This window comes from Macrotis lagotis, chromosome 3 (assembly GCF_037893015.1).
Source record: "Macrotis lagotis isolate mMagLag1 chromosome 3, bilby.v1.9.chrom.fasta, whole genome shotgun sequence".
NCBI lineage: Eukaryota > Metazoa > Chordata > Mammalia > Peramelemorphia > Peramelidae > Macrotis > Macrotis lagotis.
The window spans coordinates 236,640,011-236,656,840 of NC_133660.1; the positions used below are offsets into that span (position 1 = coordinate 236,640,011).

Here is a 16,830-nt window from a genome sequence, read left to right on the forward strand (position 1 = left end):
GTTTGATCTTCAAATACAGGACTCAGGTGAAGCATAGAGAGTGGAGGAGAAGGGTAAATTATGAGGGACTTAATGATGATGAACTGCATGTATTCCTGCATAGAAAAATGATACTGATAATACTCAGATGAAACTTCTCATTTAATAAAGCAGGTAGAAGGAGCTTTTATAGATGAAGCACAGGAGAGAGCTGAATTTGAAGATATAATATATTGTAAAAATGGTGTCAATGGCTAACAGGGAAATGTACTAAGACATTTCATATAAAAGATAATTTTTTTTTGCAATGATATGGAAGGGGTAAGGTGAGGGGGAATGAGGGGAACCTCACTCTCATCAGAAATGGCTTAGAAAAAAATAGAAAAAAAAGAAATGTATTAGAGAGGAAACAGCATACACACTCAATAGGGTATAGATATCTAGAGGAAAAAGGAGAGAAGGGGGACAGGGGAAAGGGAGGGAGGATGTGGGTGATAGAAGAGAGGGTAGATCATAGGAGAGAATAGTCAGATATAACACATTTTTTTTTAGGTTTTTGCAAGGCAAACGGAGTTAAGTGGTTTGCCCAAGGCCACACATCTAGGTAATTATTAAGTGTCTGACACCAGATTTGAACTCAGGTACTCCTGATTCCAGGGCCTGTGCTCTATCCACTGCACTACTGAGCTGCCCTCACATTTTCTTTTTTACTTTTTTGCAAGGTGCTGAGATTGGGTGGCCTGTCTGGGACCATAGGGCCAGGTGGTTGCTGGGTCTCTGGGGTGGTATGTGGGCTTGGGGCCTCTTGGCCCCAGGGCTGGTGCTCTGTCCGCTGTGCCACTCAGCTACCCATCAGCACATTTTAGAAGAGGGACAGAGTGAAAGAAGAGGGAAAATATAATATATGGTAGTGGGGAGGAATGGATTGGGGGGGGGGAATTACAATCAGCAACAGCAACTGTGGAAAAATATGGAAGTAACTTCTGTGATGGATTCATGATAAAGAATGTGATCCCTCCGAGACAGAGCTGATGGTATCAGAACACAGACTGAAACACATTTTTTCTCTTTCTTTTACTTTATCTCTCACAAGGTTCTATATTTTTGTGGGGGGAGTGGGTATTATGTTCACTCTGAAACAAGAATATTTAAGTAATGTATAAACAAAGTCATATTAACAAAAAAAAAAAGAAACAACAAGGATGGGAATTCAGGGAAGCATGGAAGGATTTGCATGAACTGATGCTGAGCAAGATGAGTAGAACCAGAAAAATACTGTACACTCTAACAGCAACATGGGGGTGATGCTCAACCTTGATGGACTCGCTCATTCCATCAGTGCAACAATCAGGGACAATTTTGGGCTGTCTGCAATGGAGAATACCATCTGTATCCAGAGAAAGAATTGTGGAGTTTGAACAAAAACCAAAGACTATTACCTTAATTTAGGGGGAAAAAATTATCTTATTATGTAATTTTGCTATCTCTTCTACTTTTTTATTTTTCTTCCTTAAGGATATGATTACTCTCATCACATTTAACTTAGACCAATGTATACCATGGAAACAATGTAAAGACTAACGACTGCCTTCTGTGGGGGGGTGGGGGGAGGGAAGCAAGAATGGGGGAAAAATTGTAAAACTCAAAATAAATAAAATATTTCAAATAACCAAAAAAAAATGAAGCAAAACATCAATTGATACTTAAGTATGTAGCCTATTTTTCCAGAGGCAGATAGAGGTTGGGCTTTTGGGATGGCGAACATACATATTATATTCTGTAGCTAGCTTAAAGTGAGAGTGAATTTATCTCTGTTCCTAGAAATCCCAGGCCTGACTCAAAGACCCTTTCTCAAGGTAATTTTATTTTTTTATTTTTTAGGTTTTTTTGCAGGGCAAATGGGGTTAAGTGGCTTGCCTAAGGCCACACTGCCAGGTAATTATTAAGTGTCTGAGACCAGATTTGAACCCAGGTACTCCTGACTCCAGGGCTGGTGCTTTATCCATTGCCCCACCTAGCCGCCCCTGAAGGTAATTTAAAAAAGAGTATTCCAACTTGTTTAGAGCCATAAGTATCATTATATCACTGGAAGAATTGTATGATTTGGGAAAACATTTGTGTATATAAAATTATGATATATTATAATAATAAAAGCTATTGATTAGTGCTTTTAAAAATGATTTTTGGATGGTGATAGATGCAACAAGGGCTTTAATGAGGGTTGTTGTTGGTCTGCCAATGGAAGAGAAATTATAGTGGTAGAAAGAGCAGAGCCTGGCAATGAATTGGCTGTGGGAGCTAAGGGAGTCTCAAGAGACCAAGAGAAATTTGTGGCACGAGATTTTTAGTTGTAAGGAACTAGTTTGACCCTCTCATTTTCCTCATTTTACCAAAGATGAAAGTGAGCTCTCATTGGATGACATTTCTCAAGTTGATTGCTAGGCAGGTAGCAGATGTTAAGAGTTGAAATTTGAATCTGGGTCTCCTAACTACCAAATTCCAGGGTTCTTTCCATGATATCATCCCACCTAAATAGTTAGAGCTCCGATATTGAATGGGATCACCAAAGAAGTGAGAGTGTTTGAGAGGAGAAGAGAGGAAAGTGGAAAACACATCTTTGGAGGGAGGAATACCTACATAGGAAACAGTGAAGGAGGGCTGCAAGAGAGAATCCAAAACTGCAGAAACTCATGGGTCAAAAAAGGGGAGTGAATTCCATTTGATGAAAGTTTTGATTTCTTTTAGGCTTGGTCGGTGGCAAACTGGATAGAGCACTGGCCTTGTAGTCAGGAGGCTGAGACACTTAACCCCTACTAGCTGTGAGACCTTGTTTCACACCCAGGGCCATCTCCAGTCATCCTGATCCATATCTGACCACTGGATCCAGATGACTCTGGAAGAGAAAGTGGGACTGGTGACTTAGCACAGCCCCCTCACTCAAAATCCAATTCATGTGCTTGTCATAGCATCACTTCCCTGATGTGGTCTTCTTCAAAAATGAAGGACAAACATTATTATTTTATTTTTGGATGATGCAGCCGAAGTATGTGACTCCTAAAATATAAATGTTTCTATGGTGTAGGATTTATTAGCTTGTCCTGCTCTCTGAGCCTGCAGACATAGGCAGAAGGAGCTCAAATTGTTTAGGAGAGGAGTTGGACAGAAGAGAGACTGAATAACCATCATTATGTCTCTGAAAGACTATTCTTTAGGGAATAGGCAGTCACAGAGGGGCACTGGATCCAAGGCCTGGAAGCCCTTTCTCTACCATTCCCCGCAATATGCAGTTCTTTCTCCTTTTTCTGTCTCTCTGTCTCTTTCTGTCCCTCTTCTTTCTCTCTCTACTTCTATATTTGTTCTCTCTCTGTCTCTCTTCTCCTGTTCCCCCAACTTTCTCTCTCTCTCTCTCTCTCTCTCTCTCTCTCTCTCTCTCTCCCTCTCCTCTGTCTCTTCTTCTTCAGTCTGTTTTTTTATCTTCCACACACAAGATACTATTTCTGTGACAACTAGTCATAGTGTCCCATATACAACTACCTTCACTTCCCTATATTTCTAGAATACACAGTTACTGTTCTGACTCACTCTGCACATTCCCAATCCCTATCACATCTCTACAATCATCATATATAGTTTCACATAAATATAACATATATATACATATATATATATATACTAATACTTCCTACCACACATACCTGTTACTAATACATAACATCACACATCTATACTGCTCACCCAGAGATTACTACATCATTTATTTATTCAAGAAACAATCGGGGTTGGCTAGGTGGCGCAGTGGATAGAGCACTGGCCTTGGAGTCAGGAGTACCTGAGTTCAGATCTGACCTCAGACACTTAACACTTAATAATCACCTAGCTGTGTGGCCTTGGGCAAGCCACTTAACCCCATTGCCTTGGAAAAAACCTTTAAAAAAAAAGAAACAATAAGAATACAGCAGGCATTTATTAAGCAAGTGCTAGGGAAAGAAAGGCAAAAGACAGGAGCTCACAATCCAAGGGATGGAATTACTATGGGAACCAGTATATATAGAGAAAAGACAACCTCCAAAATAGCACAGTAGGGGGATACTCATTCTCTGAATTTTATTCTGTCATTCTGAACTTAAAACACCAAATAAAAAGAGCATTTCCATAAATAAAGTAGACCAAAAAGAGAATTGTACATGAAATTATAACTATTATGTGCAGTTTATTTTTCCTTTTAAATATACAATAAATTCAACATGTAGCTTTCAAAACTGTCTTGACCTTCCTTCCATTCTTTTGTGTTATGACCTCTTCTTTTTTCCTCCTCCATTTTCTGCTTTTCCCTCCCTTGGCAACCTATGCCTAGCTTCTCTTCCTTCTTTCTCATTGGAAAAAAAAGGAAAAAATATTTCAAATGTATTTAGTCGAATAAAATGAATCTCCATAGTTGAATGTATCTCTTAATCTGCACTTTGAATCCATTACTTCTTCAGGAGGGGGACCGCAAGTTTGATCTTGGGAGGTGGGGAGAAACAGGACACATTCATTCTTTGAGACAGAATTCAGAATCACAAGAACCTCGAGTTGAACAGGGTGTCAGAGGCCACCACCCTTACTTGTGCCTGAAAAAAGACCTCAGCCCCAACTCATACTTGAAAAAATGACCCATTGGATAAGTGATCATTCAGCCTGTATTTGAAGACTCATTTGTTCCAGAGAAAGTCAATTCTACTTTTGGAGGCATCTGGTGTAGTAGAGAAGACCTGGCTTCAGAACCTGCTTCAAATGTTATCTGTGTGACCCTTTCTGAGTCAGTTAACTTCTATGTCATGTGGAGGGTAGGGTGGGAAATTCCTGGGCTTACCTTACCCTGGGTGAGTAGTTCCCACTGTTCATTTTTTTTTTTTTTAGATTTTTCAAGGTGATGGGGTCAAGTGGCTTGCCCAAGGCCACACAGCTAGGCGATCATTGTCTGAGGTCGGATTTGAACTCAGGTCCTCCTGACTCCAGGGCTGGGGCTCTATCTACTGCGCCACCTAGCCGCCCCTAGGTCCCACTGTTCTTACACGTAAAATGTGAGGTTTGGACTCTAGGGGCTTTTAAGATTCCTTTGAATTCCAAATCAATGATTCTGTGACACAGGATTTCGATTTAACAAGCATTTATTCAGTACCCAGCTGCTGCCCTCAAGAGTTTATAGTCTGCTGAAAAGGATACAAAGGTAAAAGTGTCTGGGAATTAGGAGAGAGTGGTAGGATGGGGGCTCCTGCGGAGGAGCGTAGCCCCTCACTCACCCCATGGCACAGTCAGTAACACAAACAGGTACATACACATGTGAGCACACAATCACAGAATCATGCCCCCATCAGACAATCACAGCCACACAGGTAGACGTATGGACACACACATTGTCTATTGCACTCGCACACACCCAATCACATAAGCACACTACTGTGCACACCCACACCCACAAGATACACACGTGGACACACAATCTGTCCTCTCACACCCGTGCACACCATCACACCCAGAGATACACACGTGGACACACAATCTGTCCTCTCACACCCGTGCACACCATCACACCCAGAGATACACACGTGGACACACAATCTGTCCTCTCACACCCGTGCACACCATCACACCCAGAGATACACACGTGGACACTCAATGTGTCCTATCACACCTGTGCACACATCACACCCAGAGATACACACATGGACACACAATCTGTCCTATCACACCTGTGCACACCATCACACCCAGAGATACACATGTGGACAATCTGTCCTCTCACACCTGCACATGCCATCACACCCAGAGATATACACATGGACATGCAATCTGTCCTTCTCTCACACCCGTGCACACCATCACACCCAGAAATACACATGTGGACACACAATCTGTCCTCTCACACCTGTGCACACCATCACACCCAGTGATACACATGTGGACACGCAATCTGTCCTCTCACACCTGTGCACACCATCACACCAAGAGATACACATATGGACACACAATCTGTCCTATCACACCTGTGCACACCATCACACCCAGAGATACACATGTGGACACACAATCTGTCCTCTCACACATGCACATGCCATCACACCCAGAGATACACACATTGACATGCAATCTGTCCTCTCACACCCATGCACACTATCACACACAGAGATACACACATGGACATGCAATCTGTCCTTCTCTCACACCCGTGCACACCATCACACCCAGAGAGACACATTTGGACACACGATCTGTCCTTCTCTCACACCTACTCATGCCATCACACCCAGAGATACACACGTGGACACACAATCTGTCCTTCTCTCACACCTGCACACACCACGTCACCCAGCAGACACACACGCGGACACAGCCTGTCACACCCACGCGTGGGCACACACCACGTCACCCAGCAGACACACACGCGGACACAGCCTGTCACACCCGCGCGTGGGCACACACCGCGTCACCCAGCAGACACACACGCGGACACAGCCTGTCACACCCACGCGTGGGCACACACCACGTCACCCAGCAGACACACACGCGGACACAGCCTGTCACACCCACGCGTGGGCACACACCGTGTCACCCAGCAGACACACACGCGGACACAGCCTGTCACACCCACGCGTGGGCACACACCACGTCACCCAGCAGACGCACACGCGGACACAGCCTGTCACACCCGCGCGTGGGCACACACCACGTCACCCACCAGACACACACGCGGACACAGCCTGTCACTTCCCACGCGTGGGCACACACCACGTCACCCAGCAGACACACACGCGGACACAGCCTGTCACACCCACGCGTGGGCACACACCACGTCACCCAGCAGACACACACGCGGACACAGCCTGTCACACCCACGCGTGGGCACACACCACGTCACCCAGCAGACACACACGCGGACACAGCCTGTCACACCCACGCGTGGGCACACACCACGTCACCCAGCAGACGCACACGCGGACACAGCCTGTCACACCCGCGCGTGGGCACACACCACGTCACCCAGCAGACACACACGCGGACGCACGATCCGCCGCGCCTTCGCCCCCGCGCCCCCACGCGTGAGCGCTCCCACAGGCTCGGCAGGGTCGGGCCGCACACGGAGCCCAGCCCGCGGGCCCGGGCCGGGCAGGACGCCTCCCCCTGCCCCTCCCCCTCCCCCTCCCCCGCCCTGCTCCCCCGCCCTCGCGGGGCGGAGTCCCCGCCGGCCCCGCCCCCGGCCAGGCCCCGCCCCCTCATGCATATCCCGGCCCCGCGGCGGCCGGCCCCGCCCCGCCCCGCCATTTGTCGCGGCTCCGGAGGCTGCGCTCGCCGCCCGGCCGCCGCGGAGGAGGCTGAGGAGCGCCGACCCGCACCGGGGCCTGGGCCGGGCCCCGCCGCTCGCGCCCCGGCGGCTGCGCGCCTGCGCCCCGGCCTCGCGGCCCGCGGCCCCCGGCCCGCCCCCGAGGCGCCCCCCGGCCGCGCTCGGCCCCGGCGGGGTGGGGAGGGGAGCGGAGCGGGGCCTCGGCGGGGCCGGGCGCCCCCATGGCCGCGGCGGGCTGGCGGGACGGCTCCGGGCAGGAGAAGTACCGGCTCGTGGTGGTGGGAGGCGGCGGCGTGGGCAAGTCGGCGCTCACCATCCAGTTCATCCAGGTGCGGCCGCCGGGGGAGGGGAAGGGGCTGCGGGGTCCGGGGCGGCGGGGCCCGGACTGCGGGGGCCCGGGCGGCGGGGGCCCGGGCGGCGGGGGCCCGGGCGGCGGGGTCCGGACTGCGGGGTCCCGAGGCGGCGGGGCCCGGACTGTGGGGTCCGGACTGCGGGGCCCGGACTGCGGGGGCCCGGGGCTGCGGGGCCCGGACTGCGGGGCCCGGACTGCGGGGTCCCGGGGCGGCGGGGCCCGGACTGCGGGGGCCCGGGCGGCGGGGTCCGGACTGCGGGGTCCCGAGGCGGCGGGGCCCGGACTGTGGGGTCCGGACTGCGGGGTCCGGACTGCGGGGGCCTGGGCGGCGGGGTCCGGACTGCGGGGGCCCGGACTGCGGGGTCCCGGGCGGCGGGGCCCGGGCTGCGGGGTCCCGGGGCGGCGGGGCCTGGGCTGCGGGGTCCCGGGCGGCGGCATCCGCGGCGCCCCCGGAGCCGGGCAGCACAGGGCGGAGGTGCCGGATCCCCGGGCCTCGGAGCTGGGGCCGGGGGGGGGGGGGGGTCGGGCCTCCGGGCCTCCGCCCTCCTCCCCTCCCCCTCCCCGCGCTCTGGGGGCCCCGGGCCGGGAGCCCCCGAGCTGCCGGAGGCGCCTCCCCCGCGGCTGTGCCCAGGGAAGACAAAGGGTCGGGACGGTCCGGGGCACTTCCCGCACGTGCTGAGGCGCCCCCTCCCCCGGGTGGGCGCGGAGAGACGCAAGGAACATGGGCCGGGGGTGGGGGGCCGCGTGGGGCCGGGCCCGGGGCCAGAGCGCGCCGCCTTCTTGGCCGCTGCAGATGGAGCCCCGGGGAGGCCCGCGTGGGCTGCCCAGGTTGGCCCGGGCCGGGGCGCAGCGGGCCTCGCCCACCCCACGGTGCCCATGTGCCACATGGCCCCGCGCGAGCCTGGCAAGTTGCGAGAGAGCTGGGAAGCCGGGGCTTAAGCGAACGCCACGTCCAAGGAACTCCCGGGGCAGGGCAGGGGCGCCCTCCCTTTGACCCTCTTCCTTTGTTTCAGACCTTCCCGACTCGGGCATCGCCTCTGCTTCCCATCCCAAAATGTTGTCTTGTCAGTCCAGCAGCATTGACCCAGCGCCCCGTGGACGGGCACCGCGCCTTGTGGGCCACACACATGCCTCTGGGTGGGGGAGAGGAGCCGGGGTGCAATACTTCAATATCCTCGACAAACATTTTTAAACAGATGTTTTTGCTTGTCAAAGGTACAAAGTTGTAGACAGAAAGAAAGAAAATGGAATTTCCTCCTGCCCTACCAGACCTAGAGTTTCCTAGAGTTGATGAGCACGCAGATAAATATAAGTTGGAATGAGGGAAGGTTCTGGAAAGTCTAATTGTGAGACAGGAGAAGGTGGGGGAGGGTACTGGGAAAATCAGGGAAGGCTTCTTGGAGGAGGTGACCCTCTATGGAGGAGGTGACCCTCTATGGAGGGAATTCAGCACAGATGTGGAGACCAGAAATTCATGTCTTATAATTTGCTGCTAGTATCGGGAATCTGATCTTTTGAATAAATGATTTCAATTCAAAAGAATCTGGTACTAGTGTACTAATACCTTTAGAATACTACTTTTGTCAGTTCTTGAGTCCTAAGAGATGACTTAGGTGTCCATTGTGGCAGGAACTGAGCCATGTCTGCTACTTGGTTTTGTTGGCCTTCCTGCCAAGTATAGTCATAAGTATATTTGAAATGCTCTGGTAGGCATTAGGTTTGATATCTTTTCAGTCCATTGTTCTACACAAGATACTTTAGATTCTCTATTTTTCCATTTTTACTTAATGGGTATCAACAACCTCAGATATCAGGGACCCATGGAAATGGACCTAATCACCTGTCATGTTGATGCTATGAGTAACAACCTTTATAATATTTCTGTGTGGAGGCCAGTTTAACAAACCTTCATTAAATACCTGGGCTGGTTCTATGGTACAGAGATTGAAAACAACAGCAAACCTCTCTGGTTTGGAGTTAAGAGTAATATACCCTCTGAAATGGTAAATAGAAATGAAATATATTTGCCGATTAATGCAAAGTAATTCTTAGATGAAGCAAACACTAACCACCTGAGGTTTCATGAGATCTCTGGTGTGGGAGAGGACACCTGAGTGATGCTTTGAAGGAAGCAAGGATCCACCTGGAGACAGGGGGACTATATTCTAAAAACTGGGGGTCATTTAGTAAAGGGCTTGGAGGTGCACAGTGGATTTTTTATGTGTGGGGAATGGCTTGCAGGCCAGTGTCACTAGAGTGGAAAGGGTGTCAAGGAGAAAAAGTTTCCAACTAGAGAATTTTGCTTTATATTAGAAACAAATTAGGAGCCAGTGAACAGTTTGATTTGGGAGTGATGTGGTTAGATCTGTGTTTTAGTCATATTAGTAGTTAGTAAAATCAATAATTGAGAGTTTGGCTGCTAGAAATTATTGGGTATAGTGAGATGAGAAAAAGGAATGCCTATGTTATCCCAACACTGACTTATTGTTTCTTGGTTCCCATTTGCTATTAAATATATGTGGAGAGCAAGAACAGAGAGTGAGCTATTAGGTTGAGAACCTAGGATGCTGTCATGAGCTATTTTCCAAGGGCTTAGGGGTAACATTAGGGAACTGATAGCAAAGCAATTTATAACAGGCTTTTCTCTAGGGAGTATGGTCTTTTAGAACAAAGGGGGAAGTGTGAGGTAGGAATTATGGATTCTTTTCCTGGCTTTCCTGATAAATTATTTTACTTAAAACACTCAAAACCACAAGTGTTTAAAAACTTTGGCATCAACTGTTTGAATCCTAAGTGAATGTAATGATTAGAAATTCTCTGGATGAAGAATAGCAGTAGAAACTTGTGGGAGAAAAGTATTGGTCACATCACTGGTCATGAAGTCTGCAGATCTCTGTTCCAGCTTTACCTCTGAAACAATATCCCTGCAATCTTGGGCAAAGAAATGGACCTCGGGCGGCCAGTGAATAGAGCGCCTGCCCTGGAGTCAGGAGGACCTGAGTGCAAATTCAGCCTCAGACATTAAATAATTGCTTAACTGTATGGTCTTGGGCAAGTCACTTAACCCCATTACCTTAAATAAATAAAAAAAAATTGACCTCTCTGAATTTCCATTTCCTTGTTGTAGAATGGAGTTGACCATTCTTGCACTATCCATTTTATGGATTATGAAAAAAAGCATTATGAAAAAGTAAAAGTTATGAAAAAAGTTATTAAAAAAGCATTATGTAAAAATAAAAGCTGCTATTTAATGTATAAGTACTTTTTTTGGAGTCTTGTAATAAACTTCATTTTGTAAGTATTAACCTAGTTTATAGAGAGCATTGAAGTAGGTGCTCATGGAGACACATGATGCTTTCCTTGGAAATTTGCAGTGTAGTTGAGGAAAGGTAATATTTAATTAAAATGCCTAGAGAATAATTTTTGTCCCCAAGTGTAAGCATAATGTATATAAAACCTGGCAGGCCTGGCTCAAGTCCCATTTATGACATGTATGTGATTGTGTGGCCCTGGGAATTTGGAAGTCTCACAGGAAACCAGGAACAGGGGTAGGGAATGAAAGTGAAGTGGGAGAGCATTCCATGCCTGCTACAGTAATAGAAAAGTTGGGAAGAAGAGAGGACTAGGGGAAAAGATAATGAATTCTTATATTGAATATGTTGAATTTGAGATGGCTATGCTGAGTGGCAGAAGATGGAGTTGATGATGTAGGACAGGAGAAGACTAGAGCTGTTTATTTAAATCTTGGAAAAATCTATAGGTATGATAGTTGAATCCATGGCAACTGATGAAATCACCAAAGAGAACATAGAAAAGAGAGAACCAAGGATAGTCTTTTGGGTGGCACCTAGGATTAGTGGACATACCTTGGAGTAAAGATATAGCGAATGAGTCAGAAGAGTAATCTGACAGGTAGGAGAAGAACCAGGACAGGGCAATAGAAGGGAGAATATCCAGGAGAAGACAGGGATCTACAGTGTTACATGTTGCAAAGAGTTCACAAAGAATGGGGAATGAGAAAAACCCCATTAGATTTGGCAATGAGGTTATTGGTAACTTCAGAGAGAGCACTTTCATTTGAATGATGGAGTCTGACACCTAGGGGCTTAGAAAAGTGTGGAAGTGATGTTGGTGGTTATCGGGCAAAGTCAATTGATGATTTTTTTTTTAAGGATGGAGGAGATATGGGTGAAGTGGGTTGTTTTTGCTTTTTTTTTTTTAGGCAGTAGGAGAAGATCAGTGGATACTTGGAAGATTAGAGTGAGTTTGGGAATCAAAGTGAAGGCAGATTGTTGGAGAAGACTAGAGGGAATGGAGAAGACAAAGGGTCATGCCAAAGACCTCTTTATGGGTGATGGGCAACCTGATTAGCATCTCATGTGGTCTGGTTGGCCATATCACATTTAAAATCTTTTCCCCCTTATTTGGAACTTCAGTAAGCATTTATTAAGCATTTACTGTGTACTTAAATGCTAGGGATGTCTCTCTCTCACACACACACACACCCCATATATATGTATGCATACAGATTTTGATTATTCATGTATATACATATATAAACACATAAAGCATGTAATATACACACATATAGTAATTTCTGGAGCTGCAAAAGCCTTGAATATTGTATGTGTGTATATGAGTGTGTTGGGAGTAGAGGGTAATTGAGATTAGGAATCTTTTTTTTTTTTTTTTTTTTTTTTACAAGGCAGTGAGGTTAAGTGGCTTGCCCAAGACCAAGCAGCTAGGTAATATTGTGTCTGAGGTCGGATTTGAACTCAGATTCTCCTGACTCCAGGGCCAGTGCTCTAGAGATTAGGAATCTTTAAGGGAGTTGGGGCTATCATGACATAACTACTGTCATAGGGAATAATGGGACCTAAGATGCAGAGGGGGAGATAGAACATTGTGTATTGAGGTGGAGGAGGTGAAATATGACTGTCAGAGGAATTTGTTTTTTATCATAGAGGGAAGAAAACTACTCAAGCTTCTCTAATAGGGTATTGACCTGCTTTGACCTATGTTACAGGACATTAGTTCATAGTCTCCTAGATCCAGATCTGGGAACTTATTTACAAATGAGGAGAAAGGGCGTGAATATTAAATGATTTTGTCCAGGGTCATACACAGTATGACAGGGTTTGAACCTGCATCTTTAGATCCTGGAACCAGTGCTTTTTCTACTGTACTATGTATGACTTGATGCAGTATATACCATGACTTGGTAATGAAGTTGCCTTCTTTTTGGGATTTGTTGTGTACTTTTTTTTTCTCATGGAGACAGCTCCCAATCAGCATAAATAGTATGCAGACCATATGGGCTAGTAGAAGGAATGGCTGGAATTGAGGTCTTTGGAGCCAACACTAAATGAGCTGGATGAAGGGTTGAGTTACCTAACTACTCTAAACCTTGGTTTCCTAATTTGTTAAAATAACTCCTGGGAGCCTTACCTCTCGGAGTTGTTGAGGAAAGTTTTAAAAAGGTGTTATTAGAGTCCAGTAGTAGGCTGGGATTCCTGAACTATATTCATTCCTAGCTTTATATCTTTCCCTCTATAATCATATATAGTCAAAATAACTTGGATTCTTTCACCTGTGGAAACACTATTGAGCTTTTTAAAAAATTCATCTTAAGAATTAAAAAAAATCAAAACATTTCAAACTAATTTCCAAATGAATTGTTTGTGGTTTTAAAAGCAACACTCCTTCCTTCCCTCTCCTCATCCTCCTTCCTCTTTCTCCAAGGTGGCAACAATCCTCTTTGTGGTAACTCAAGTTGGTTGAAATGTTCCTGCTGGTAATTCCCAGATACATATAACAGTGTCTGGAGGAATATTTTTGAGAATGGATGTCTTTGTCAGAATAGAAGCAGAAAGAAATTCTAGTATAAAGTTTTCTCAACCTAATAGTCATTCTTAATGTATCTTTTATTTTGGGGAGTCCTATATAGTAACTTTGTTTTTACATAGTATTAAAGTGTCCAATGCTGAGGATTTTAATTTGTGTGTGTGTGTGTTTTTTTTTTTTAAATGAAGTGGTAGTTAAGTATCTGAAGCTGTAGAATAAAGAGGCACGGCATAGTGAAAAGAGGACAGACAGCATTAGTTTGAAAAATCTGGAGGGGAAAAGTATACACTGATCTTGGAGTCAGAAAATCTGAATTCGGGTCCTGATGCTTATTAGCTTTTGTTATTCTGGGACAAATCATTTAACTTTCCTGGGCCTCAGGTCTCTTGTCTATAAAGTGAGCAAAAGCCATTCGACCTACCCAAAGATATTTTTGTTTCGCTCTTCTCCAGGGTCTTATTTATTGGCTACTTTAGGTTAGTGATCATGCAACATTATGTGAAGTATTGGGGTGGTGAAAGGAATAGGGTGCTGGACTTGGATTCATGAAGACCTGAGTTGGAATTCTGCATCAGATTTGCTTGTGTGATCCTAGATAAGTCATCTATTATCACCTACCTACCGGAGTTGTTGTGAAGATCATATGAGAGAATGTTTGAAGTGCTTGCTATATATTGATATAATGATAGCTTATCATTGAATTTGAGTTTAATTTTCTTGAAAAGTTTTTGATCATACAAGCAAAAAAAGAATGTATTTCAAACCTTTTTGACTGATTTGGGAGATTTACAGATTCTCTCTTCCACAGTTTCTTTGGAATTCTGAAAGAAGCAACCCCTCATTCTTTCTCTAATGCCAGCCCCCCCCTTTAAAAAATCTTTTTGTCATACTTCACTATATCTTTGAATGATTTTAGTGTTTAAATTCCACTTACTTGTAGCATAAAAGTGTGTTCAGGGTTGTACCTCTTTGTTCTAGAAGACAATCATTAAACCAGGTTGAGTGGAACAGAATTTCTATTTGTTAGTATTGTAGAAGAGTTTCTTGCTCAGGTATAGTAGACTGGACTATGTGCCCTTTGAGCTGTGACTTCCTTGCTAGTCTTGTTTTAGTGAATTGTGTTTACCTTTTAGGAAAATTACATCTGTGGGTTTTTGTATGTTTGACTTAGCATTATCCTTGTAGTCTCTTTTAGGATTATTCTATCCTGAAGGAGGAAATTGGAACTTCAGCTGAGTAAGAACTCAGACCTTCAGGAAGCAGCTCTGGAGACAGTAGCAGGATATAGCATCAAGAATTCTTTGAAATAAAAAAGGCCTCTAAAATGAGTGAGAACCTAGAAGATCAAGGTGCTCGGCCCTAAACTGATATTTAGTTTAAAAAATTGATTTAATTTTTTTGTTTTTACATATCCTGGTTTTTCCTCTTGTATTCCTTCTCCTCCTGGAGAGTCTTCTCTTAAAAAGTTTAAGGAAAAAAAAGAAGAAAAAGAATGGGGGGGGGGAATCAATAAAACCTATCAGTATCTTAGGAAAAAACCCCTTCCTTTCTCTGCACATATCTTCCCCTGACTTCCTTCTCCCCCTCCCCTTGGTCAAGGACTCTTCTTGGAATTGTAGGCTATGTATCTAGTTTAACTGCCATCATCCACTTTCCTCATGGTTTCCAGGCCTCTTTCTGAGGGACCTTTTTGTAGAGGGTCTGCTGCTATTTCATGTCTGCAGTACACTGCTGAAGTGGGTGGGGACTGGAGATCTTTATTCAAGTTCTAACTCAGGTTCCTACCTTGTCAACGCAATCTTTCTGGATTTTTCTCCCCTTCTTCACCCTGAAACTTGGAGGATACAGTTTCTTAAAGGCTAGATTGGATCCTGTCCTTGTATTTCCTATTCTGAGCACATTCTTGGCACAGAGTAAACAGGGAAATATTTGTTGCAGTGATTAGGGAGGGAAAGATGTTGGTAAATGTATACCAAACCAATGTAGAACAACTTTTTTTCATTCCTTTGAAAGGCTTTACAAGGCCAATTTTAACATTGTATACTTTTTTTTTTTTAGCTAAAGGGTTAAAAATGAAAATCCAAATCCAGGTCTGATGTTGCATAGCTATCTGTAGTCCTGGCCAGCTAAGCTATGAGACTGGATCTCTTGAGCTGGTAAATTCAGAGCTGCAGTGAGTAAGCTGATGGTGTTGTGTTCACATTCAATCCAGTGTCAATATAGTGATCTCCCATGGAGCAAGGGACAGCTCAAGAAAGTTGTCTAAGGAGGGATAAATTGGTCCATGTTAGAAAAATAGCAGGTCAAATTTTCAGAGCCAGTCAGTAGTGGGCTTGCTGGTGAGCAGCCCCTGCCTTGCTAACTTGGGTAAGATAGCTCAGGAGACCTAGGCTTTTAAAAACAAATAAACAAAATACAACAATAGCCTTAGAATTTTAAAAAAAAATTTTTGTGATATTTTATAATTATGCATAAAGCTTTATGCATAAAGTTTCAGATGTGAAAAAGTAGCCCCATAAAACTGGGAAATTTGTACTTCCATTGGTTAAGTGTTTCTGGCATTGTTGAAAAAAGTTATGAATTTTTTTTTTTTTTGGTTTTTGCAAGGCAATGGGATTAAATGACTTGCCCAAGATCACACAGCTAAATAATTATTAAGTGTCTGAGGTCATATTTGAACTTAGGGCCTCCCGACTCCAGGGTGGGTGTTCTATCCACTGTGCCACCTAGCTGCCCCAAAACAAAGATGTTTGTTTAGTTGTTTCAGTCAGTTATATATGGAACTGTGAGGTCGCTCAGTATCTATTATGGAATGAATGTACTGGTAGACTTCCCTACAAGCTTTCCCAGTTCTGACCCTACATCTGGGACATCTCAGCATTTAACAGATTGCTGAGAGGTGGAGGCCTTTTGAGACCTGTCAGCTGAAGTTCAGGTGTGTCCAGTCGGTGTGTAAATGAAACTATATTCTTGCTGGAGAATTGATTAAAATACCCCAATGAGAATGATGGAAAGACCATGGCAGCCCACTCTATTTTTGGATGGACTTTGTTGTAAGTTATATTAAGCCTAAATTTGCTTCTCAGCAAAGTCAACCAACTGTTCAGAGCCCTAGCCTCTAAGGTTAACACTACAAATCTATATCCTCTTCCTCCTGATAATGCATCAATATTATCATCTTCCCCCTAGATCTCAGGCTGAGCATCCCTAGTTTCATCAGAAGCTGGGGCTCTAAATGATTGACTTTGCTGAGAAGCAAATTTAGGCTTATATATTTAGGCTTAATATAATGAACAACAAGGGCCATCCAAAAATAGAGTGGGCTGCCATGGTC

The 16,830-nt window shown here is 45.5% G+C and overlaps 1 protein-coding gene across 1 annotated transcript in view; it reads left to right on the forward strand.

The window, feature by feature from the left end:
* Positions 1–7,506: 7,506 nt before the first annotated feature.
* RRAS2 (RAS related 2) overlaps positions 7,507–16,830 on the forward strand; it is a 104,467-nt gene continuing 95,143 nt past the window's right edge. The window contains exon 1 of the mRNA XM_074230223.1: positions 7,507–7,629. Within this exon, the coding sequence (XP_074086324.1) occupies positions 7,522–7,629 (108 nt within the window). The 5' untranslated portion in view covers positions 7,507–7,521. The remainder of the gene's footprint in view (positions 7,630–16,830) is intronic.